At 44.9% G+C, this 24,242-nt stretch overlaps 1 protein-coding gene across 1 annotated transcript in view; it reads left to right on the top strand.

Annotated features, from left to right (window-relative positions):
* The first annotated feature begins 2,135 nt into the window (after positions 1-2,135).
* The window catches only part of LOC126281741 (uncharacterized), a 500,256-nt gene continuing 478,149 nt past the window's right edge, over positions 2,136-24,242 (top strand). Inside the window, exon 1 of the mRNA XM_049980928.1 lies at positions 2,136-2,528. Within this exon, the coding sequence (XP_049836885.1) occupies positions 2,136-2,528 (393 nt within the window). The remainder of the gene's footprint in view (positions 2,529-24,242) is intronic.

Genomic DNA, 24,242 nt, shown 5'->3' with positions numbered 1-24,242 from the left:
CGATAAGTGTAATGCAGTTTTTATTCGTTAACAAAATAGTAACACAGTAATGCGATAGGTCTTTAACTGTCCACTAGACATTAAATTAGCCAAATAAATTTAAAAATCATCCACACACTTCATTAAGCTCTTTACTACGCTGATAGTGTATACACGTAAGTAGGTCGCACTTTTCTTTTGAATTAAGTTGGCGTTCTGGGATGTATGGTCATTCTAGCGTTCTTTCCGCTTCTCGGTGACAATGAAAATTTCTGTGATCCAAAGATGGCTTGCATGACTTTAGCTGTATAGCTGGGGGGTTGCGGAAAGCCCTACTTACAAGTGAGTTCTTATAGCACTCTGTCTTCCTAAAGTTTATTCCTTGGAAGTTGTTCTTCTGACATCCGGAGCAGCAATATGGGACATAACATGCAACCACGGAATGGAAGCAGATCTGACAGTGTCTCTCGGTCTCATTCACACGTTGTTGTATGTACGCTGTTTTCCCACTGAGGGCATCTATATTGAGCAGCCGAGAACAGAAGTAAAATTGCACCACTGAGTCGCCCATGTGCATTTGTGTCCCAATTTTTTCCGGATATTTTTTGGAGAAGATTTCCGCTTGAGTCAGGCTTCTTCGACACTTTCGCGCAGTGCTGTTTAAATGTCAGTATCTGATCGAGGTTGACACCGATATGTTTGCTTATGAGAAACTTGGACCACATCAAGTAACACTAGTAAGCCTCCTGCATGCGTATTTGTTATGGAGATGGAATGCTGTCACCTCTGTTTTATTTCGATTTAGCTGGAATCTACATCTGCAGAAGACCTCATCAATATGGCGAGGTCATTTGAAAGTGTACTCTCTTAGACAACATGGTTTGGAATCCGTCAGCGATCTATTACAAATACCAATTATAATTATTTTATTTTATCAATCGGTACTCTCATAACGCTTGAAATCTTTGTTCTGGCAGCTACATACAGTATTTTCTTGGGGCTAGTAGATCTGACAATGGTCATCATAGGCGGGGATCAATAATTAGATGATGCACCTTCACGATCAAGCGCTAGGATTAAAGACAGTTAAAGTCAGATTCCGTCTTTTTTGTTCGTAGTTTGTTACCAAATGCTACACCCTGCTATTTAACAGATTTTCTTCGATGTTCGGACTGAATCTAGATGGTTGAAGCTGGTGTTGCTGCTGTTGTTGTAGTAGTTGTGTTCGGTTCTAAGACTGGTTTGTTGCAGCTCATCTATCATGTGAAAGCCTCTCCATATCTAAATCTAACACGTCGCCGACCGGGGTGGCCGTGCAGTTCTAGGCTCTACTGTCTGGAACCGCGGGACCGGTACGGTCGCAGGTTCGAATCCTGCCTCGGACATGGATATGTGTGGTGTCCTTAGGATGGTTATGTTTAAGTAGTTCTAAGTTACAGGGGACTGATGACCTCACAAGTTAAGTCCCATAGTGCTCAGAGCCATTTGAACCATTTTTTTCTAACACATCCATTTGAACCTGTTTACTGTCTTGAAGCCCTGGTCTCTTTCTACAATTTAATCTCCTATATCTCCACTGCCAAACCGACGATTCCTTGACATCTGACAATGGTTCTGTCGATTGATGCTTTTTTTTTAGTGAAGTTATGCCATAAATTTCGTTTATCCTCGACTCGTTTCGGTAAATCGCACTTCAAAAAAGACTTGGTAACATTCAACTTTACATTTTACGCTAACAATTTTTTGTTTACTAATGTCAGTCTGTATTTTATCCCTCTCTGCAACTGTCATCGTCAGTTATTTTGCTGTGCGCATAACAAAGCTTATCTATTGCTTTTGGTGTCTCATTTCCTAATCTATGTTCTTTAGCATGGCCTGATTTAATTCGACTACATTGCGTTACCCTCGTGTTACTTTCGTTGATGACCATCTTATAACCTCCATTCGAGACACTACGCATTCTGTTCAACTATTCTTCCGAGTCCTTTGCCATCTCTGACAGAATTACTATGTCATCGACAAGATCGAGGTTTATGTTTCTGCTACTTGGACTCTACTTTCCTTTCCCAATTCCTCCTCGGTTTTCTTTACAGCTTGCTCAATGTACGGACGGAATAACACCGAGACCTCGATACAGATCTCTGTCAGTCCCTTTTATGCGACTACTGTACGGGGACGAAAGTGGCAGCTTCTGTGAAGGTTTTATTCGTTTCCGGTGGTGTGTGTGTTGTCGCCGTCCTCAGTTTGTTTGGTGGTTCGGCGTCTCGCGCGGTCCCGGGTTGCGCAGCGCAGGGTCGCTCCCTGGCCCCCCGTCCTGCTCCACCCCCGCGACCTGCCACTACGCTATTGATCTGCCGCCGACGGCAGCGCCGCCCGCGGCCGTCCCGGCAGGCTGGGGAGGCTCGGAGCCGTGGAGCGCGAGGCGAGGCAGTGAGCGGGCGACGCGCCATGCGGCAGGTGGCGGCAGAGGCAGTGGTGTGCGCGCAGTGACCGCAGCGGCAGCAGACGAGCCAGCGGACGCGGACGCACCGGCGGGCCACCACTGGCAGGTCAGTGCGGAGCCACGCCGCCACCACCCACAGGAAACGTACATCCTACGTAAATAGCGTCTGGAAACCGGAAAAGTGTCATCGATTGTCTGTAACAGTGGACACGTTTTCGCCTTTAGGAAGAGATATTGTCGCCCTTGTGAAACTGAAATATCATTCTTGTTATACCACTAACTGTGGCGTCCCTAACGGAAGTGTGGGTCGCCTGGCTGCATTATGTCCCTTTTTTCTTTTCTTTTTTTTAATGTATGTTACAGTGTTAGCACGTATCTTGCAATAACTGGAGTTACTGATGTGTGGTGTTGTCGCAAACGCTTGTGCACTGTTATGTATTGTACCTTGTAGACCTTTTTATACGAGCATAATGCGGGGTAATTTGTCTACGAACACATATTGTTCGTATTTCATCTTTGCAGATCAGCAGCAGACCAACGTCTTCGCTCGTGACACCCGTCCCGCCCCCCCCCCCCCCGCCCCCCAACCCCGCCCCCTCAAATATCGTATGTATGTCGCAGAATTTTAACAATACTTTTCTTTGGCTGACGGATCCTAAGCTACATACTGCGTTTGGCAAACACAAGTCACTTCTGTAGATCGGTATTAGGTTAGCCTACCTCAGTAACTGGAAACGTTGAAGCAACTCTATTTTTAGTAAGATATTTTCCTTGAACCTCTACAAAGTCGCTTAAGTGACAATTATTCTTCTTTTCGAGAACGAAAATCTTCAGTAAGTATTGCTACTGTGCATTATGCAGATATGTGTCGTCCTTTCTAGAAACTCTTGCTTTACAAGATTCTATAATCGGGCGTAGTTCAACAATGAGTGATCGTTGCTTTCAGTCCAGGGGGTTGTTCTGATAGTTGGGTGAGGCAGTCTACAGATCATGGGTCAATATAAGGGAATACCTCGTGCGACATGACCTTGTTGAATAACGAAATGTGGTGTCAAACCAATCGTCGAGTTGACATTATGAATGTCTTATGCACCAATTTAACAGACTATGAATACAGTTCTGTCTCACCAATATTATTTATTATCTTTTTAGCGTCAAACTTTCTAGTTTGTGAAATGTTAACATGTGAAGCGTGTGTTATTTTTATCAGACCGCCGTGCTAAACTGCGTGCAATTAGAGTAAGACGTTATTCGGAGTCGATGTTCACCAGAAAAAGTGCACTGAATTCCAGCGTATATTCTGCGCTAAAATATCATCATATCGATGGTAACTCCATTTTGCAAAATTTTACAGGCGAAGCAAAATCAGTTTCTGAAAAAATAAGTAAAGTGATATAGATAAAATTGCTAGATATCTAACTATGTAGTTGTAACCTAGTTATTGATTGGTTATAGAGATCCGTGAACTTTCAAATCTCTCTTTAGTAAAGGGGTTACTAATTACTGGAATTAAGAGTTTTAACAGACAAATGGAGTTTTGGGGATTACATTGTCTACCATCGATATGTAGCCAGGGGCTCTTTCCTCTCGACCTGTATTGTGTTGAACTGGGGACCTAGAAACGACGGAGAGGCTTCGTCCCCCCCTTCGCCCTCGGTGGTTCACAACCCCACAACAGGATACAGCAATCCACTCAGCCCACCGCCGCCCCGCACCGAACCCCGGGTTATTGTGCAGTTCGGCTCCCAGTGGATCCCCCCCCCCCCCCCCCCCTCCCTCTCAGGGAACGTCTCACACCAGACGAGTGTAACCCCATATGTTTGTATGGTAGAATAATGGTCAGTGCGTCAGACCGCACGACTAACTGGGCGGGCTCCCGACGTGTAGTGAGTTGTAGCTTTACTCATGACGATAACAAGTATTCCATTAAAGTACGTCTATAATGGTTTTATACTGAATCTGCACTGTCAGCCGCTGATGAAACACAAACCAGACAGTAGCAGCTGCAAATGCGTTTTCTATCAAACTTAAGCGTAATAACAAATCTTATGATATGCAAAAGTTCGAAACGCGTAAATGGCTCTGAGCACTATGCGACTTAACTTCTGAGGTCATCAATCGCCTAGAACTCAGAACTGCTTAAACCTAACTAACCTAGGGACGTCACACACATCCATGCCCGAGGCAGGATTCGAGCCTGCGACCATAGCGGTCGCTCGGTTCCAGACTGTAGGGCCTAGAACCGCACGGCCACTCCGACCGGCTCGAAACGCGTAGTTCAATGTTTGTATGACTAAGGAAGAGCACGTGAAGTAATAAAATTATGTGGCTGGCCACGGCCATAAATACGTAGCCGGTGGAGAAGAAGCAATATGGCTCAAAAGTGTAAGAGGTAGGCTTTAAGCGCCTCACAAGCTGTGGAGCAAAGTGGTGCTCTAGCCGCGACTTGCCACCGTCCGCATTTCGCCCCTGCGAGCACGCGAAGAGCCAGACAACGGCGCGGTGCAGTGTGACAGGGGCGGCAATTAGCGCCGAAAAGCTGGCCGGCAGCGTCGTTAGTGCGGTCAGCTGAGAGCTGAAAGCCGGCCGCCTGCCTCAGTGGCAGTGCACGCAACTTCACGAACATCAACTACAGTCATTTCTTCAGCAACGCTTCCGCCTCTTACGCTTCAGTCAGTCATTCTCGCTAATAGTTACCTGGTTAATATCAGTGGAGAGAACACATTAAAATTAAATTTAATAATTTCAGATACCCTCTAATATTATTCGGCTAATTGTGCATCCGAGGCTGCACAGATAACGTAGAAAACTCTGGTAATCCACGAAACATGCCACATGTCACATACGAAAGTCCATTGCATTACTTACACGTTACTTGCCGGAAGCTGACAACTTATTAACAAAATTACCCTTAAAACACACTGCATTTCTCATCACTAACTTTCGGTTCATTTTTGGAAAAATAGATATCTATTTTTTTCCATTCACTTTCTTCCTGACGAAGGTTCTCAATTTCCGTAGAGTCAGTGCCTCGCTGTCTCTATAGACCTCGTTGTTGATGGGACTTAACACTTACCTGCCTTCCTTCAACGTGGCCTAGGACCAACCGTGGCAGCGAAAATCATTTTGGGGATTTAATCGTTAAATTCTGTGTGCGGTACTCTCTGGGATTTTCGATAGTTCCAATTCAGTGAGACATGGCGTTAGAAGGTAATTATCCACTATTAGTTTTCGTGCTTACGGCTCCATGGTTTAATAACATTCAAATGTGGCATTTCTGGAGAAGAGGGAAGAGGTTGTTTGATGGTCGTCAAATAAATCTTGCTCTGCTTAAAATAATGAACATAAAGACGATTACGTAAAATCGTTTCTTACTTATTACAGTTCATGTATACTTTTTGGTGGTGCAGATCTAAACTGCGTAACTTGAAACCAAAAGGCTGTGGAACAGAAATAAAGGTACCACGACTGAGTATTTTAAAATTTTTTATGGCTTCAACCTAACATTTGCCTCTGAATGGCCAGAAACGACTCTTAGTTCGGCGTCCACATTTAACCGTATGACATATTTTCCTAGTTGGTCAACTGAGGTAGATCCGAGACACGCAAGACGACGAATTGACAGCCACTTGAAATGCTTGCAGCACGCTATTCATCTACACGAAGTTATTATTATACTGTTCTGGCGTAACCGCAAGCGCCGGAACGAAGATGAAGAACGCAAGAGAAGGCGGTGAAACGACGTCGGCCTATAGCGCGCTGACCAGGACGTCACCGCGATGGGAGCGGCATCTAGCCGAAGTGAATACGAGCACCGCTCCTGCCAACATCGACCAGACTTTAGTGGACAGTATTCGCAGAGTATTAGCACGGTCTGGCAGATAGTGCTACGAGAACAGTTACAACTGATCCATATCCATCGCTTGTTTTCACATTGTCTATAGCGAAGGACATTACTGTTTGCATGCCGCCCATCGCTTGCGACATTTGTTGTAAATACAAGTAAGTATTGTCAGTCTTCTTATTTGTAATAAAAACTAGTAATGTTATTTGCCTGAATTGTTGCATAGCATTCCGAGAACGCAGCATGCTTTAGGCACCCTATACCAGACGAGTGGGCAAGACCCCACATATACTACTTACTTTCATTACTCAATGACGTTGCTGACAGCCCAAACACCACAGGATCTTCACTGTTTCACGTTTGGAGGAAGACAGTCCATATTGTGCGTTTCCCCTATTGTTCAGCTGACTCTTGAGTTCAGCTTCTTAGAAAGCTACAACTTTTGCCATCATCGTTCTGCTTGTGCAGTTCCCCTCGTAGCCATGTCCTCGCTTAGCAGGGAAAATCTCTTTAGGGCAGTGCTCTCATCATCAGAAGTTAAAAGGTTAAAATCCCTCCTCCCGCCTTCCACCAACACTACTGCTACTCTCTGTCTGTACCAGAAAACTGCTTTTCTTCCATTACTCTATTTACCAGATGTACGTTTTTCACGTTCTGTTGTGAGAGACAGCCAGTAGATCCAAGACTCTTGTCATGAAGACATCCCTTTCGCACGAACGTTATAGGTAAACATGGCGATAGGCACTATAACAGCGGACACTCTCAGTTCATCTCCGCCTTTGGACGGGATCAGTGCAACCAGGTATGCACCGACAGTCTGGTATCTGCCACTGACGTGCTGGAGGTTCACAACACTTGCACTGTTGTTGCCTTCAGTCCGGGAACAGATCTGATGCAGCTCAGCGGCTTAACTTATCCTATGCGAGTCTCTACATGACCACGATAACCTACATCCATTTGGACCTGCTTACTGTGTTCAAGCCTCGGCCTATCTCTGTAATTTCATGCCTCCTTTCTGACCAAATTCACTATTAATTGATGTCGCAGGATGTAAAATGAGGTCGCTTTAGCCTAAATTTAAAATTCCCAATCTTGGTTTTATTATATTTTATTTGATCAGCTTTACTGCCACTAACAGATCTATTTAACAAGAGAAAAATATAAGCAAAAGAATGTCATAATTTGTGAAAGATGAACATATTTCATACATGTCACGATATGTCTCATTAACCGAGTCTTTCATTTAGTTCCATAGAGTTCTTTTCTCCCGAGTTAGATCCAGTACCTGTTCCTTAGCCACCCGATTTATTCATGTGGTCTCCAGCCTTCTTCTGCAACACCACATTACAAAACCTTCTATTTTCTTATCTGTATTTTTATCATATACATGTGACTTCCCTTCATCGTTAAGCTTCTCATACCTCCTAATGTAATTTCCCCATTATCACTTGACATGATCGACTACACTTCACACCTATGTTTTAGTGTTATTGATGTGCATCGAAAATATCAGACGTAATGACAAATGCGGTGGTGGTTAAGCCGTACACGAAACGCAGATCGGTCCTGGAAAGCGCAGCCCGATCCTCGGCTGAGTTTCACTCGTCTCCGGTCGTGAAGCCAGCGCCCGCCGTCCGCGCACCTCCGCACGATTCGGCGCCCAGCTTGCTTTCCGTCTTAGCGGGAGTGACTAATCGCTCAACAGTACCACCATCGTGGGATCTCGCCGTTTAGCGCCAACAGGTTTAAATCCGTCCACATTTCTGTAACGCCTGCAGTTTCCCAATTTAAGTTTATCACAAGACACAGGAAACCTTTACTCCTATATTGTTGGTGTTGTCATATTGTTTGTTATCTGTGATGGACTGTGACTTGGAGACTCCGACTATTTGTGATCTGAAAGACAAACTGAAACAACTTACTGTGGCCGTTACTTTTCATTTTCTTCTGTAAGAACTTCATCAAGATTTCAGAGTTGTGCGGAAGAACGTTGCTCAGCGACTCCTAGTGTGCGGCCCCCTTTGAAAATGCGCCGAGCTTCCCCACGTGCGCCTCTTGAAGGCTGGAAGTGTTCTGAATAGCCACAAATGATTTGATTCGTTCGTTCCATGTAATATCCTTCCTTACGCAGCGTTACTATGAGATAGAAGGTAGTTAATGTGTACGGCAGAGCACAGATATTTACAATGCTGTAATCAGATACAGCGGGTATATTGCCATGGTTACGTGCTCTATCTTGGATATATGAACAGTGGATTCGCATTCTATAGGAAAACGGTTAAAACCCTCATCCTGATTTAGATTTTCCATAATTTCGCTAAATCGCTTCCGGCGAATTGCGGGATGGTTGCTTTGAAAAGGCACGGCCGATTTCGTTCCCCATCCTATCCTAATCCGTTGGGACCGATCACCTCTCTGTTTGGTCCCCTCCCTCCAACCAACCTTGTCTATATATATGCACATGTAAGGTGACCAGTAAATCACCGAACCCTCTGGCATCGCTCGCTGTATACTCTGGCGGCGGCACCTGGTGGGCTCTTCCCCTGCAGACAGCGCCACAGCAGGCGCCGACTCCCTCACCAGCAGTCCGTACACCCGCTGCCGGACAGCGAGAACAGTCAAGTTATTTCCTCAACTGTTCGCTACTACGAAAAAGAAAACAACTTTTCCAACGAGCTTACTTTATTTTAATTAAGTAAAACATAGCCCATTGTACACTCCTGGAAATGGAAAAAAGAACACATTGACACCGGTGTGTCAGACCCACCATGCTTGCTCCGGACACTGCGAGAGGGCTGTACAAGCAATGATCACACGCACGGCACAGCGGACACACCAGGAACCGCAGTGTTGGCTGTCGAATGGCGCTAGCTGCGCGGCATTTGTGCACCGCCGCCGTCAGTGTCAGCCAGTTTGCCGTGGCATACGGAGCTCCATCGCAGTCTTTAACACTGGTAGCATGCCGCGACAGCGTGGACGTGAACCGTATGTGCAGTTGACGGACCTTGAGTGAGGGCGTATAGTGGGCATGCGGGAGGCCGGGTGGACGTACCGCCGAATTGCTCAACACGTGGGGCGTGAGGTCTCCACAGTACATCGATGTTGTCGCCAGTGGTCGGCGGAAGGTGCACGTGCCCGTCGACCTGGGACCGGACCGCAGCGACGCACGGATGCACGCCAAGACCGTAGGATCCTACGCAGTGCCGTAGGGGACCGCACCGCCACTTCCCAGCAAATTAGGGACACTGTTGCTCCTGGGGTATCGGCGAGGACCATTCGCAACCGTCTCCATGAAGCTGGGCTACGGTCCCGCACACTGTTAGGCCGTCTTCCGCTCACGCCCCAACATCGTGCAGCCCGCCTCCAGTGGTGTCGCGACAGGCGTGAATGGAGGGACGAATGGAGACGTGTCGTCTTCAGCGATGAGAGTCGCTTCTGCCTTGGTGCCAATTATGGTCGTGTGCGTGTTTGGCGCCGTGCAGGTGAGCGCCACAATCAGGACTGCATACGACCGAGGCTCACAGGCCCAACACCCGGCATCATGGTGTGGGGAGCGATCTCCTACACTGGCCGTACACCTCTGGTGATCGTCGAGGGGACACTGAATAGTGCACGGTACATCCAAACCGTCATCGAACCCATCGTTCTACCATTCCTAGACCGGCCAGGGAACTTGCTGTTCCAACAGGACAATGCACGTCCGCGTCTATCCCGTGCCACCCAACGTGCTCTAGAAGGTGTAAGTCAACTACCCTGGCCAGCAAGATCTCCGGATCTGTCCCCCATTGAGCATGTTTGGGACTGGATGAAGCGTCGTCTCACGCGTTCTGCACGTCCAGCACGAACACTGGTCCAACTGAGGCGCCAGGTGGAAATGGCATGGCAAGCCGTTGCACAGGACTACATCCAGCATCTCTACAATCGTCTCCATGGGAGAATAGCAGCCTGCATTGCTGCGAAAGGTGGATATACACTGTACTAGTGCCGACATTGTACATGCTCTGTTGCCTGTGTCTATGTGCCTGTGGTTCTGTCAGTGTGATCATGTGATGTATCTGACCCCAGGAATGTGTCAAAAAAGTTTCCCCTTCCTGGGACAATGAATTCACGGTGTTCTTATTTCAATTTCCAGGAGTGTATTTTTTAAATGCTTGTCAAAAGTCCTAATTACCGGTTGAAGTGAAACAATTTTCTTAGTAGTGATCGGAACAGTCTTCATATGAAACCCAAAGCTCCAGATTAGATGACTTTCACGTGCTTCCGCATGGAAACATCGGGTGACGAAGTGGAACTTCGGTTTATACGCAGCTGATGTTTCACACTCTGAAGCGAAGACCTGGCCGACGGCTGAGTGTACTGATGACATTCCAGCAAGACCAAAGGCGTAAATAGTTGATTGCATTCGGACATGATGGTGTTGTTGTGGGCTTCAGTCCTGAGACTGGTTTGATCCAGCTCTCCATGCTACTCTATCCTGTGCAACCCTCTTCATCTCCCAGTACCTACTACAACCTACATCCTTTTGAATCTGCTTGGTGTATTCATCTCTTGGTCTCCCTCTACGATTTTTACCCTCCACGCTGCCATCCAATACTAAATTGGTGACACCTTGATGCCTCAGAACATGCTCTACCAACCAATCACTTGTTCTAGTCAAGTTGTGCCACAAACTTTCCTTCTCCCAATCCTATTCAATACCTCCTCATTAGTTATGTGATCTACGCATCTAATCTTCAGCATTCTTCTGTAACAACACATTTCGAAGGCTTCTATTCTCTTCTTGTCCAAACTGTTTATCGTCCATGTTTCACTTCCATACATGGTTACACTCCATTCAAATAGAAGGAATACCAACGTCTCAAAAATGAGATCGACAGGAGGAGCAAAATGGCTAAGCAGTCATGGCTAGAGGAAAAATGTAAGGATATAGAGGCTTATCTCATTAGCGGTAAGATAGATACTCCCTACAGGAAAATTAAAGAGACCTTTGGAGAAAAGAGAACCACTTGTATGAATATCAAGAGCTCAGATGGAAACCTAGTTCTAAGCAAAGAAGGGAAAGGTAACAGAAGTAATATTGAATTTAATTGATGAAAGGAGAAAATGTAAAAATGCAGTAAATAAAGCAGGCAAAAAGGAATACAAACGTTTCAAAAATGAGATCGACAGGAAGTGCAAATGGCTAAGCAGGGATGGCTAGAGGACAAATGTAAGGATGTAGAGGCTTATCTCACTAGGGGTAAGATAGATACTGCCTACAGGAAAATTAAAGAGACTTTGGGAGAAAAGAGAACCACTTGTATGAGTATCAAGAGCTCAGATGGAAATCCAGTTCTAAGCAAAGAAGGGAAAGGAGAAAGGTGGAAGGAGTATATAGAGGGACTATACAAGGGCGATAAACTTGAGGGCAATGTTGTAGAAAGGGAAGAGGATGTAGATGAAGATGAAATGGGAGATATGATACTGCGTGAAGAGTTTGATAGAGCACTGAAAGACCTAAGTCGAAACAAGGGCCCGGGAGTAGGCAACATTCCATTAGAACTACTGACAGCCTTGGGAGAGCCAGTGCAGACAAATCTCTACCATCTGGCGAGCAAAATGTATGAGACAGGCGAAATACCCTCAGACTTCAAGAAGAATATAATAATTCCAATTCCAGAGAAAGCTGGCGTTGACAGATGTATTCGGACATATGAGTCTCAAAAGCCAGAAACCTAACGCTAACCAGAACAACCACATTAAAGCATTAGGAATCACTAGAGAAGCAACGTAATGATGGCTTGTCACCAAATGAAAACTTCGCGTTCATTCTACAGTATCGCTGCTGCACACACATCACTCAATAGGCCAATCGTCGAACACGCTGCCTCTTAATGGATGACATCTCACGCCCAAATAAAACTCATTATAAACTGTCCCAGAATATTTGGAGTAGCCGCCAGAACGACAAACTAGACGAGCAATACACTTTACAAAGAATTAGCCACCATCAATATTAATCAAATTGACTTCAAAAATAGAAAAAATAATTCATAAAGAAACGAATAGAAATATTAATAAAGACGGATATCTACACGAACAGCGACCCCAAATTCCCTACATCGGTGACACACAACTGGCCAATGTGACAGGCACTCACAAGACCGCCGCACAAATCAAATTTCAACTACTACGAGAAAACCAACACGACATGTATACCAGCATCAAAGTTGAACATAACCCAGCCCTAGGTGAAGTTTTGCAGGGAAGCAAACGGCACGAATGTGAACCACCCCCTCAGATAAAGTAAAAAAACGAAATTTTCAAATGTAAATAACGCCGATTTTGTACGTATAAAAAACGGTACCCTAACAGTATACCATCTGCGGCGGAGACAAACGCTTGACTTCTATCGTCGTCCTGTGATGCCATATGAGGTTAGGAGTGAAACATAAGGAACGAAAAACAAAACAAAAAACAAAGGTTGCACCGACTGCCCAACTCTTTACATTCATCTCATTTTTAACCTTTTTCGCAGAGTTTATTACAAACTTAGGAAGCTTGATGTCACTAATTTCCCTTTCCGAAAACTTTCTACGGCTGTGAAAATAAATACATAAATATATTTTGAAAAAAATGCTTGTTTCATTATCGTATAGGTAAATTACACTACGAGCATTCATCACCTAGCAAAATACATGTCTGTTTGAGTACTGCCACTTTTTTCTCTTCATGTTGATGGCTGTTGCGGGGGCATCTTTAATCTAGCAATTATTTTCTGCGTTTCTTCTGTCAAAAAATCACGTATCCAGTACATAATAGACATGCCCGTAGTTTCTAGTTATCGTGCTAAGGTCTGGTACCGTGCCGGTCGCTTCTTAGAAATGTAGGAAAACAGGATGTACCGCAGTGCCTACGTTCGCAGTATCGTGCGAAGCTAACACACAGCCATTAACATGAACGATGCTTTGCATATTTTTGTTGCGCTATACATTGTACGAACCTTCTTCCCACGTAAAATTCATGTTTATCTCCATTATGGGGACGGAGGTAATGTGGTTATGCAATCTCATGCTTCACGCTTGTACACGCGTCCCTGTGCAAATAAAAATTTACGCAAATGATTTTAATATGACGTAAATACGTAATTAACTGGATAATCGTAGAACGTTGAGTTCCAGCTGATCTGTAAACTTATAAAATGCAGATAAACGGAAGGGATGGCGTCTTGAAAAGAAATTTTAACATGAACACCTACAAAAGTAAAAAAATGGAATGGGATGTAGTTGAATTAAATCATTCAATGCTAGGAGAATTAGAGTAGGAAATGAGACACTAAAATTAGTTATTATCTGGGTAGAAAAATAAGTGACGACGACCGAAGTAGACAACATATAAGATAGAGATTGGCAAAACAAGAAAAGCATTTCAGAGAAACAGCGATTTGTTTAAATCGAATGTACTTAAATTTAAATATTTTCCGTTACTTGTGGTCCACAGCTTCGATAAAGTTCATACATGACATCATGTAACACTCTGAGCTGGTTCTTTAACGTGGACGGGTATCTCTCGAGGACCATTTTCCGGCGCTGCTTGGGTTAACAGCAGGACTTACACTGGGAAACAAAAGGAGCAAAATGCAAAACGTCGACTGAAAACTGTATAGGTACTAAACAGAATTATATAGTATACTTGCGTATTCTATTCCACAAATACGTTTACTCATTACAGAGTTTCCAGTCATACAGTTTTCAGTCGACTTTTTTACTCTGTACTTCTTTTATGACGTCACTATATTCCAATGTAACTTTTTAACGCAAGGTGCGCTGGAAAACGGTATCTGACCGAAACAGCTAGCATATTAAAGAATGCTGTTGACAACAGCTTACGGTGTTACATCACATTATTTCTAAAATAAATTAAAATGTTAGAAAGTCTGTCCTAAAGCTATTTATTCGGAGTGAAGCCTTGTACGGAAGTGAAACAAGGCTTATAGAGTTATGATAAGAAGAAAACAGATGCTTTTGAAATCTGATGCTCGAGCAAAATGCTGAAGATTAGAATCATAGATCGAATAAGTAATGAGTATGTACTGAATTAGAAAGAAAAGAAATTTGTTACACGCTTAAATAAAAGAAGGGGTTGGTTGACAGGTCATATCAAGAGACATCAAGTAATTGTGAGCTCGGTAATGGAGAGAAGTGTAAGGGTGGTAGGAACTGTAGGGAGAATTCAGTAAGACTACAACACCAGGTTCAAATAGATGTACGCTACTGGCCATTAACATTGCTACATCAAGAATAAATACAGATGATAAACGGGTATTCATTGGACAAATATATTATACTAGAACTGACATGTGATTACATTTTCACCCAATTTGGGTGCATTGATCCTGAGGAATCAGTACCCAGAGCAACCACCTCTGGCCGTAATAATGGCCTTGATACGCCTGGACATTGAGTCAAACAGAGCTTGGATGGCGTGTACAGGTACATCTGCACATGCAGCTTCAGCACGACACCACAGTTCATCAAGAGTAGTGACTGGCGTATTGAGACGAGCCAGTTGCTCGGCCACCATTGACCAGACGTTTTCAATTGGTGAGAGATCTGGAGAATGTGCTGGCCAGGGCAGCAGTCGAACATTTTCTGTATCCAGAAAGGCCCGTACAGGACCTGCAACTTGCGGTCGTGCATTATCCTGCTGAAATATAGGGTTTCGCAGGGATCGAATGAAGGGTAAAGCCACGGGTCGTAACACATCTGAAATGTAACGTTCACTGTTCAAAGTGCCGTCAATGCGAACAAGAGGTGACCGAGACGTGTAACCAATAGCACCGCATCCCACCACGCCGGATGATACGCCAGTATGGCGATGACGAATCCACGCTTCCAATGTGTGTTCACCGCGATGTCGCCAAACACGGATGCGACCGCCATGATGCCGTAAACAGAACCTGGATTCATCGGAAAAAAAATTCACGTTTTGCCATTCGTGCAACCAGGTTCGTCGTTGAGTGCACAATCGCAGGCGCTCCTGTCTGTGATGCAGTGCCAATGGTAACCGCAGCCTTAGTCTCCGAGCTAATAGTCCGTGCTGCTGAAAACGTCGTCGAACTGTTCGTTCAGATGGTTGTTGTCTTGCATACGCCCCCATCTGCTAACTCAGGTATCGAGACGTGGCTGCACGATCCGTTACAGCCATGCGGATAAGATGCTGTCATCTCGACTGCTAGTGATACGAGGCCGTTGGGATCCAGCACGGCGTTCCGTATTACTGTCCTGAACCCATCGATTCCATATTCTGCTAAGAGTCATTGGATCTCGACCAACGCGAGCAGCTATGTCGCGATACGTTAGACCGTAATCGCGATAGGCTACCATCCGACCTGTATCAAAGTCGGAAACGTGATGGTACGTATTCCTCCTCCTTACACGAGGAATCACAACAACGTTTCACCAGGCAACACAGGTCAACCGCTGTTTGTGTATGAGAAATCGGTTGGAATACTTTGGCTCTGAGCACTATGGGAATTAACATCTGAGGTCATCAGTGCCCTAGAACTTAGTACTACTTAAACCTAACTGACCTAAGGACATCACACACATCCATGCCCGAGGCAGGATTCGAACCTGCTACCGTAGCAGTCGCGCGGTTCCGGACTGAAACGCCTAGAACCGCTCGGCCACCGCGGCCGGCGTTGGAAACTTTCCTCGTGTAAGCACGTTGTAGGTGTCGCCACCGGCGCCAACCTTGTGTGAATACTCAGAGAAGCTAAGCATTTGCATATCACAGCCTCTTCTTACTGTCGATTAAATTTCGCGTCTGTAGCACGTCATCTTCGTGGTGTAGCATTTTTAATGGCCAGTAGTGTATATTAGCAATTGTCGAAGATGAACGGAGAAAACCGTGAAGACGATTCTGGACTTGTAGCTAGCTGGAAAAGCGAATGGCTAGTAAAGCAACACTTCATAAAGGTGTAAAATGATCTGTGATACACTGAAGAGTCAAAGAAACTGCTACACCTTCCTAATATCGTGTAGGGCCCCCGCAAGATCGGAGAAGTGACGCAACACGAAGTGGCGTGGACTCGACTAATGTCTGAAGTAGTGCTGGAGGGAACTGACGCCATGATTCCTGCAGGGCTGTCCATAAATACGTAGGAGTACGAGGGGGTGGAGATCTCTTCTGAACAGCACGTTGCAACGCATCCCAAATGTTCCAAATAACCTTCATGTCTGAGGAGTTTGGTGCTCAGCGGAATTGTATAAACTCAGAAAATTGTTCCTGAAGCCACTCTTAGCAATTCTTTACCCGTAGGGTGTCGCATTGTCCTGCTGCAACTGTCCAAGTCCTTCGGAATGCTCAATGGATGTGAATGGATGTCAGCTGTCGGAGTCGTATCTAGACGTATCGGGGGTTCCATATCATTCCAACTGCACACACCCCACACCGTTACAGAGCGTCCACCAGCTTGAACAATCCACTGATGACATGTAGGTCCATGGATCGTGAGGTTGTCTCCATATCCGTACACATCCATCTGCTCGATACAATTTGAAACGAGACTCGTTTGACCCGCAACGTTTTTCCAATTATGAACAGTCTAGTGTCGATGTTGACGGGATCAGGCGATGCCTAAAGGTTTGTGTCGTGCGGTCATCAAGGATACACGAGTGGGCCTTCTGCTCCGAAACCCCATATCCATGATGTTTCGTTGAATGGTTCGCATGCTGACACCTGTTGATGGCCCAGCACTGAAATCTGCAGCAATTTGCGGAAGGGCTGCTCTCCTGTCACGATGAAGGATTCTCCTTCAGTCGTCGTTGTCCCGTCCTTGCAGGACCTTTTACAGGATCGCAGCAATGTCAGAGATTTGATGTTTTACCGGATTCCTGATAATCACGGTACTCTCATGAAATAGTCGCACGGGAAAAATCCCCACTTCATCGCCACCTCGGAGATGGTGTGCCCCATCTCTCATGCACTACGTCCAAACTCACTTAAATCTCGATAACCTGCCATTGTAGCAGCAGTAGCCTACCTAACAACTGCGCCAGACACTTGTCTGACATAGGCGTTGCCGACCGCAGCGCCGTATTCTGCCTGTTTACATATCTCTGTATTTGAAAGCGCATGCCTATATCAGTTCCTTTGGCGCTTCAGTGTACATCCTAGTAGAAGTTATTCGTTAACTGTAAAACAACCTGAGGTGTATACTGGTAGAAATTATTCATGAACTTAATTGAGTCTTCATTCTTTTCTCTGTTTTAAATTGAATATGGTTAAAGTATAGTGCCTAAAGACAGTCTACAGATGTGTAATATGCATATTAAAGTTGTTGAATTGACTACCAACGCTCAGAAATTAGGAACTCACCATATAAATTTCAGGCTTGAGATTCGTTTCGTAATTTCATTCGAATGGAAGAGTAGATTTTTTCGAAGCTGCTCACCATCAATGAAAAAGATATTTGTCTGCAAGATACGAACTTGAGTCAGTCCATAGGTAGATACAGGCCTATCTATATATTACAGAAAGTTTCATAGCTGCAAAAATTTCCAGTTTACACTCACACGTAAACTGGCCACTAGAGAAACATTCCAGTTGTTGGCCTTTGCAACAAGAATTGCGGCAAATATATTGTTTATAATAAATAAAATCGCCTTTTGAGATAACACTTCTATTAACTGAATAATAAACGCCCAGAATATGTTAGAAAATTAAATGTGAAAAGAAATGGAAGGAGGTGGGCACGAATGTGCTACTTTTCTCTTTTCAAATCAAAATCCACAACGCTACCAATTGTGCTGCAGCTTTTTCTTTTTTCTTTCTTTCTTATTTTCCAGATTTTATTTAACAAAATACCGTGACACAAGTGCATCACAGTAACATATGAACTCTGTGTTGTGTGAATTGTTGTGCGCATTGTGACGTATTGACACTTCAATTTGAAGTATGGATAGTTGTGAAATACATTTTCTGTTTGTTTCTTCGGGGCCTGTGTGTGTAAAAGGGCACAATCTTTTAATGTATTTACATTGGCTATAAACTGTAAGATTTATGGATATCTGTCGAAACTTTCTAAATTAACTTTTACTTTGTTCCCTTTTTTTCTAATCGATTTCAGTGAGATACTTTTAGCTTATCTGGCATACACTGTCTAGTGGCTGTATCTAAATATCTCATTATTTGATATATGATATGCAAATTGTACCAAAAAGACGCGCTTTTGATAGTTCATAATTGCGCCATACCACTAAAATGGAATACTTTAGTTGGACGCAAGCTATAACACTAAAACCATCAACTCCAGGAAGCCTACTGATATGAAGTTTTCTTTCTTTTTACTGTAAGCAAACGGAGTTAAAGCGCTTTCGAGGGATCCTCAATTTCCTGATTATTTTAAGCAACTTATATTCATACCATATACTCTATGAGAAATAAAATCCAACAAACATGATGTTTAACGCCATATAATATGGCAGTGCGTGTGTTATGCTTGTAATGTAAACCTATGTCACATTTGATTGGCCACAGTCCTTTCCATGAGGCAATACTCTGACATGCCAGAGTCTTTATTTCACACTCTGCAGTGTACTGGCATAAGCTGTCGCCAGCACACCGGTGGGCACAGCTGAAAGAAGAACGTCGACAGTAAATGCTGGATCAAGCGTGCCTATCGCAGGAGAGGCCAAAGACAGACTGGCAGGCAATGCGCCGCCAACGCCCTCCCGCCCGCAGGTACTTAGATGGCCGCCACTGACCGGAGGTATCGGTTCCTCGGTCAGTCCCAGTCAGCAGCGCAGTCGCTCTCTCACTGCCACACTAACTCGCATTCTAGTTTGGCGTCTGTCATTCATCGCATAGCGGGACTTGTACTTGACCAGCAGTGAGGCTGACGTGGACCATTAACGGAAGAGCTAGTACCACAACACATGGACTCTCTTAAGATAATTAGCTTCCTGTTATGTAAATAAGAACGCTATTAATACATGTGTGCCGTTGTGTTTTAGAAAGAGGATACAACCCACGAAACAACATCCTCTCCCTTGATTCCTATGATACAGTGGCGATGACGACATTGCAGTGGCAACGAGAAAGCAACACGCAGTATAGTGGAAAGTGGAATTCCGCGCTGTGACGTCACAAGTTGCTCCTCCACGTGTTTTCATGTCCCGAAAAAGGACATCATTACTGCCAAAAGGAAGAAACACAGGTTTAAAAGACATAAAGAAAATGAGACCTTTTTGTACTGGTAGGTAGGACAGCTTGGCTGTGGAAGTGGAAGGGTAGCCCACAACATAGACAGACAACAGTATTCACAATTACAAGCACCCAAGCTTTAATGATCTTCCAGCAATAAAGGCTCTTAACAAATCTCAATTAAGCAAGGACATAAACTTGGTTACAAACAAATGTTAACCTTCATCCATTGAATAACCCCAACAAAGAATTACCAATCAATAAAACGTAGATAAAGGACTGCTTTACAAGAATGCTTAAATTAAGTAAAATCATGAAAGCTAAGTTACAAATTTTATGTTAAGCTTCAACAGATGAATAACCCCAATAAAGAATTCTCATTTAAATAAAACATAGATAGGAAAATGCCTCACCAAAATGCTTGAATTGTGTAAAATCATGAAAAGCTGAGTTACAATTTTTCTCACAAACTACTTAGGAATTTACAGCAAATAAACAAGTCTGATCTGTTTAACCAGAAGGTAACTGCCAAGTCCAAGCGACCGACAGCAACACAGGAGTAACAGTAACTGAAAGTCGGCACGAAACACGGCACACCCTGAAGCGGGAGCAGGCACAGCTGACTAGCGGCCATACAACCGCGAGCAAACAAATCTCACGCCTCCCGTACGGACGCGGGAAATGATAGCGAGCGACAAGACGCCACGCGCAAAGCAGCAACCGTGCCTACCCCTCGACCACAGAATGTTCCCTGTCTCCTTGTCTATGGTAATACAATTTATAGCACACAAGAAACGATTTAATAATGGCATTAGTTCAAAGCAAGATCAGTTAACAGTTTGGTCCAGTAAAGATTTACCAACGGATTTACCTTCAAACCAACTTCCGGACCACAGGCGGAAATTATTGAACTTGGCATAACTTTTCACCAAACCGATAACAAGGAATCAAATTAAACAGTTGCCAAAAATACAGTCACGATACGCAAGCCCTTCAAGACCTTGATATCTTACTCACAGTTATCAATAACGGCGAAACATACACAAATGAATGACAAGAAAATCACCATTGAAAGCAAAAAAACAACACACCACAAAGGTTAAATTAATTAATTTACAGACGAGCCAGTCACTGAAAGCACAGTTTCACAAGATTAGGGCTAACCTCACTCGGCAGCAATACATTTCTGTGCGTGATAACTAGGTTGCCCCAACAGGACTCGAAAACCCGAAACAACAGGTCACTTGTTAGCTGTCTTCTTCTCGGATACTAGGCACCACCGGGCTAAGACAATCGCGACGAAAAAAAAAATCTCTGAAATTACAGCTGCCTGCAGCAAAATAAATGAGTCACGGTGCATGAACGTAAAGCACAAGCCACTGTTCCAGCCGGAGCGTAACCTTTTCAATGCACATACGGACAGAACAACACACTTGGGCATAAAGGGAGCAGCAGATGCGTACCAAGCAAACTATACGGCGCCAAAATACGACCCACGTCACGTCCACAAACCGGAGCACTGCTCCCGGAGCTGGTGTCTGCTCGCTGGACTGCCGCAACTCTCTGTCCTCCGGAAAGCGATGCTGAGTGCCACCTTGCTCAACGCTTCCTTCTCGGCCGTGCACAACAACTCTTCTCTTCTCGCCTCAGAGTGCGGCCGCAATGTCCGTTCTCCCCTGCTGCCGCCTCTCTTTACTCGTACTCACTCCCTCGTTAGGACCCGCTCCGACAGGAGGCGCTCGCGATCGCACATAGTGCCAACCTCAACCAGAGGAGTAATCGATAGCGTCTTGCGCCCGAGAGCTGCGCCACGGCTCACTCTTTGCGTAATGAATATTGATCATAAAATACTTGTCCGAGTGATGAAACCGAGGTTGCTATCTGTGTGGCAGAAGACAATTGGCAACCATCAGACGTATCTCCCTGCATGTAGCGTGAGCATGTATGGAGGCACAACAGCAATTATACCGGCATTGCCTAAAAAAATTTGGCCTAAATTTTATCGATTTTTCAAAGGCATTTGATAGGGTGAACCACGAATATTCATTCAAGGATTGATATATGTGGGTTTGAATAACTCTTTTCTAAAAACAGTAAGGGATGCAAAAAAAAGTACCACCAATGGCTGTTTCACAAAATGTAATGCAGTGGGAAGCGGAGCCCCACAGGAGAGGCCCTGCCGACGATGCTACACGTCCTTGCACCAGAACCCAAATCCTGGAGCCTAGGCGCCGAGCTAGTGGGTATAAATGTTTTAGGCATAACCGAAGTTACAAACAGCTGTGCTGATGATGTACATTTTGTAAACATAAAAAGATGACGGTGTTGTGAAGTCATCTGGAAGTTTTTTTACTTTGTCGTAAGTCAATGAAACGAAATGTTCTCTTCTGAACTCAACGGACTAACAGCCTAATCTTTCTTGAGGCATTTTTGATTGCTACACAAAAGAATAGTGTCGTTCTATGGTTATTTGGAATTATGTTCGTTATGTTGTAACTGGAAAATATGGGGAACGACCAACTGCAGGAGTAAACAGCTCACAAAGAAGAAGAATATTTCAAAATATGTAGAAAGAAAACCCACAAAGAGAGCTTCGCAACTACATTAAACATCTTAGTTAAGAAGCAGGGGTAGAGTAATCGCTAAGCAGCTCTGGGGATTAGAGAAAGAAGAGTGCTGAAGTGGGGGAACGCTGCTGCTGAAATACGGTGGGGACTGGGAGAGCCCCGAGTCCGTTGCGGCAGCCGAGAACGCCTCAGCAGAAGCCTGAAGGAAGGCGAAGCGTGCGGCCGGGCTGCGCCGTGGTCGTACTCGGGCGCAGTGTCGCCGTGTGTGTCTGGAAATGGAACGGGCCAAGCGAGGCTGAGACCGGTCGCTGCAGTGGCGTTGCGGGCGCCGCGGGCAGGCGTTTCGTGCGATCGTGTGTGGCTACTCGCTCACTGTGTCGTCCAAGTTCTTCCACGGAAAACGTGTAAATTGGTTCTCATGTAAGCGTATCTATTGTGTTTGCAGTTTTTGTTGTCATCTGTGTTAGTCGTTTCATGTGAAACGTGAAGACGTCGTCATAAATCATACTCAATAAAATGCGAGTAATTTAAAAAAATTAAAATATGAACTGAAGGATACGCTATAAATCAAATTAAATCACAAGAACAAAGGAACAGAAAAGTATAATACAAAATTTATGATTCAGGAGGAATTAACCGGTTTGGTCTGGGCCGCCACTATTTCCTCCCAATCTCTTTATCTCAGAGCATCAGTTACAACCAGTGTGCTCTATTGACGATGATGATGCTTCGATTGTGGGGCGCTCAACTGCTCAGTCATCAGCGCCCGTACAAATTCCCAACCTCTGCTGAGTCCAATCTCATCACCTTCATAAATGATGATGGAATGATGGGGACAACACAAACACCAAGTCATCTCGAGGCAGGTGAAAATCCCTGACCCCGCCGGGAATCGAACCCGGAACCCCGTTCTCGGGAAGCGAGAACGCGACCGCGGGACCACGAGCTACGGACCGATGTCCTCTATTGTTTATCGTATGTAATACTGTATGTCTTCCGTTATTATCCCATTAACGCGTACCCTTACTTCCTGTGGCTACGTGGCATTAGTATTTTCCGGATATTCCTTTCCTCGCGTATTCTGGGGAGGACTACCTCATTTTTTATCGTATCAGTCCACAGAATTTTGATCATGCTTACATAACATCACATTTCAAATGCTTCTGAGTCTCTTCTTTTCCAGTTTCCGAAATACCATACAGTGCAGCACCGTCGACGTGAAATCTCAGAAGTTTCTTTGTCGAATTAAGCCGGTCGCGGTGGTCTCGCGGTTCTAGGCGCGCAGTCCGGAGCCGTGCGACTGCTACGGTCGCAGGTTCGTATCCTGCCTCGGGCATGGATGTGTGTGATGTCCTTAGGTTAGTTAGGTTTAAGTAGTTTTAAGTTCTAGGGGACTGATGATCACAGCAGTTGAGTCCCATAGTGCTCTGAGCCATTTGAACCATTTTTTTGTGGAATTAAGGCCTATGTTTTAAACTGGTAGACTCCTTTTGGCAAGGAATGCGCCCTTTTCTTTAGATAGGTTGCTGCTTTCATCGTGCTTCCTTCGTCCGTCAACTTTATTCTGCGTACAGTGTAGCGCAAGAGTTCACCTTACCTACCACGTCGTACGCAATGCTGATGATAAGTTTCTCGCTACACTCATTTGCGCTGCTCTTTAACACGAGGGAAAAAGTGAGTTACACATTATTATGGCAGGCCAAACAAGTTTTACTGAATGCTGCGCTACATTTCAAGGTGACACACGTGTTCGCCAAGCCTGTGAGCGACTTTCAGAGCGTGCCTCCGGTCGTCCAGTGCCTTGGCGATGGGAACCTGCTCCCTGGACACGGAGCTGTGCGGGAACAGCCGTCTGAACGTCCTCGTCGTTGGAGAACCTCCGATTGCTGCGAATCAGTTTCTCGATTGCGCCGATATTGTCGTCTGTGCTCGATGTCAATGGCCTTCCTTCTCGATCAGCATTGACAACGCGTATGCTGTCTCGATCAACTGTTGGCACTATTTCACTACGGCAGGACGTGACATTGCATTTGATCCATATACTGGCAGCATGTTGCTGTGAATCCGTGTGCAGTTTAGGCGCTTTGTCCACAAGAATCGTACTGCCGCGCTTCCTTCACCTTTGCAGTACGTTTGCAGCTACCGTGCCATTTCATTCGCGCCCTGCGATGCTCGTGTCATCCGTACAGCAGCAGAACGAGTGCTGCCTTCTAGCAGTGCG

The sequence above is a fragment of the Schistocerca gregaria genome, chromosome 7, assembly GCF_023897955.1.
Source record: "Schistocerca gregaria isolate iqSchGreg1 chromosome 7, iqSchGreg1.2, whole genome shotgun sequence".
Classification (NCBI taxonomy): domain Eukaryota; kingdom Metazoa; phylum Arthropoda; class Insecta; order Orthoptera; family Acrididae; genus Schistocerca; species Schistocerca gregaria.
The sequence above is the reverse complement of the archived record's forward strand: the minus strand, read 5'-3'. Positions and strand labels throughout refer to the sequence as shown.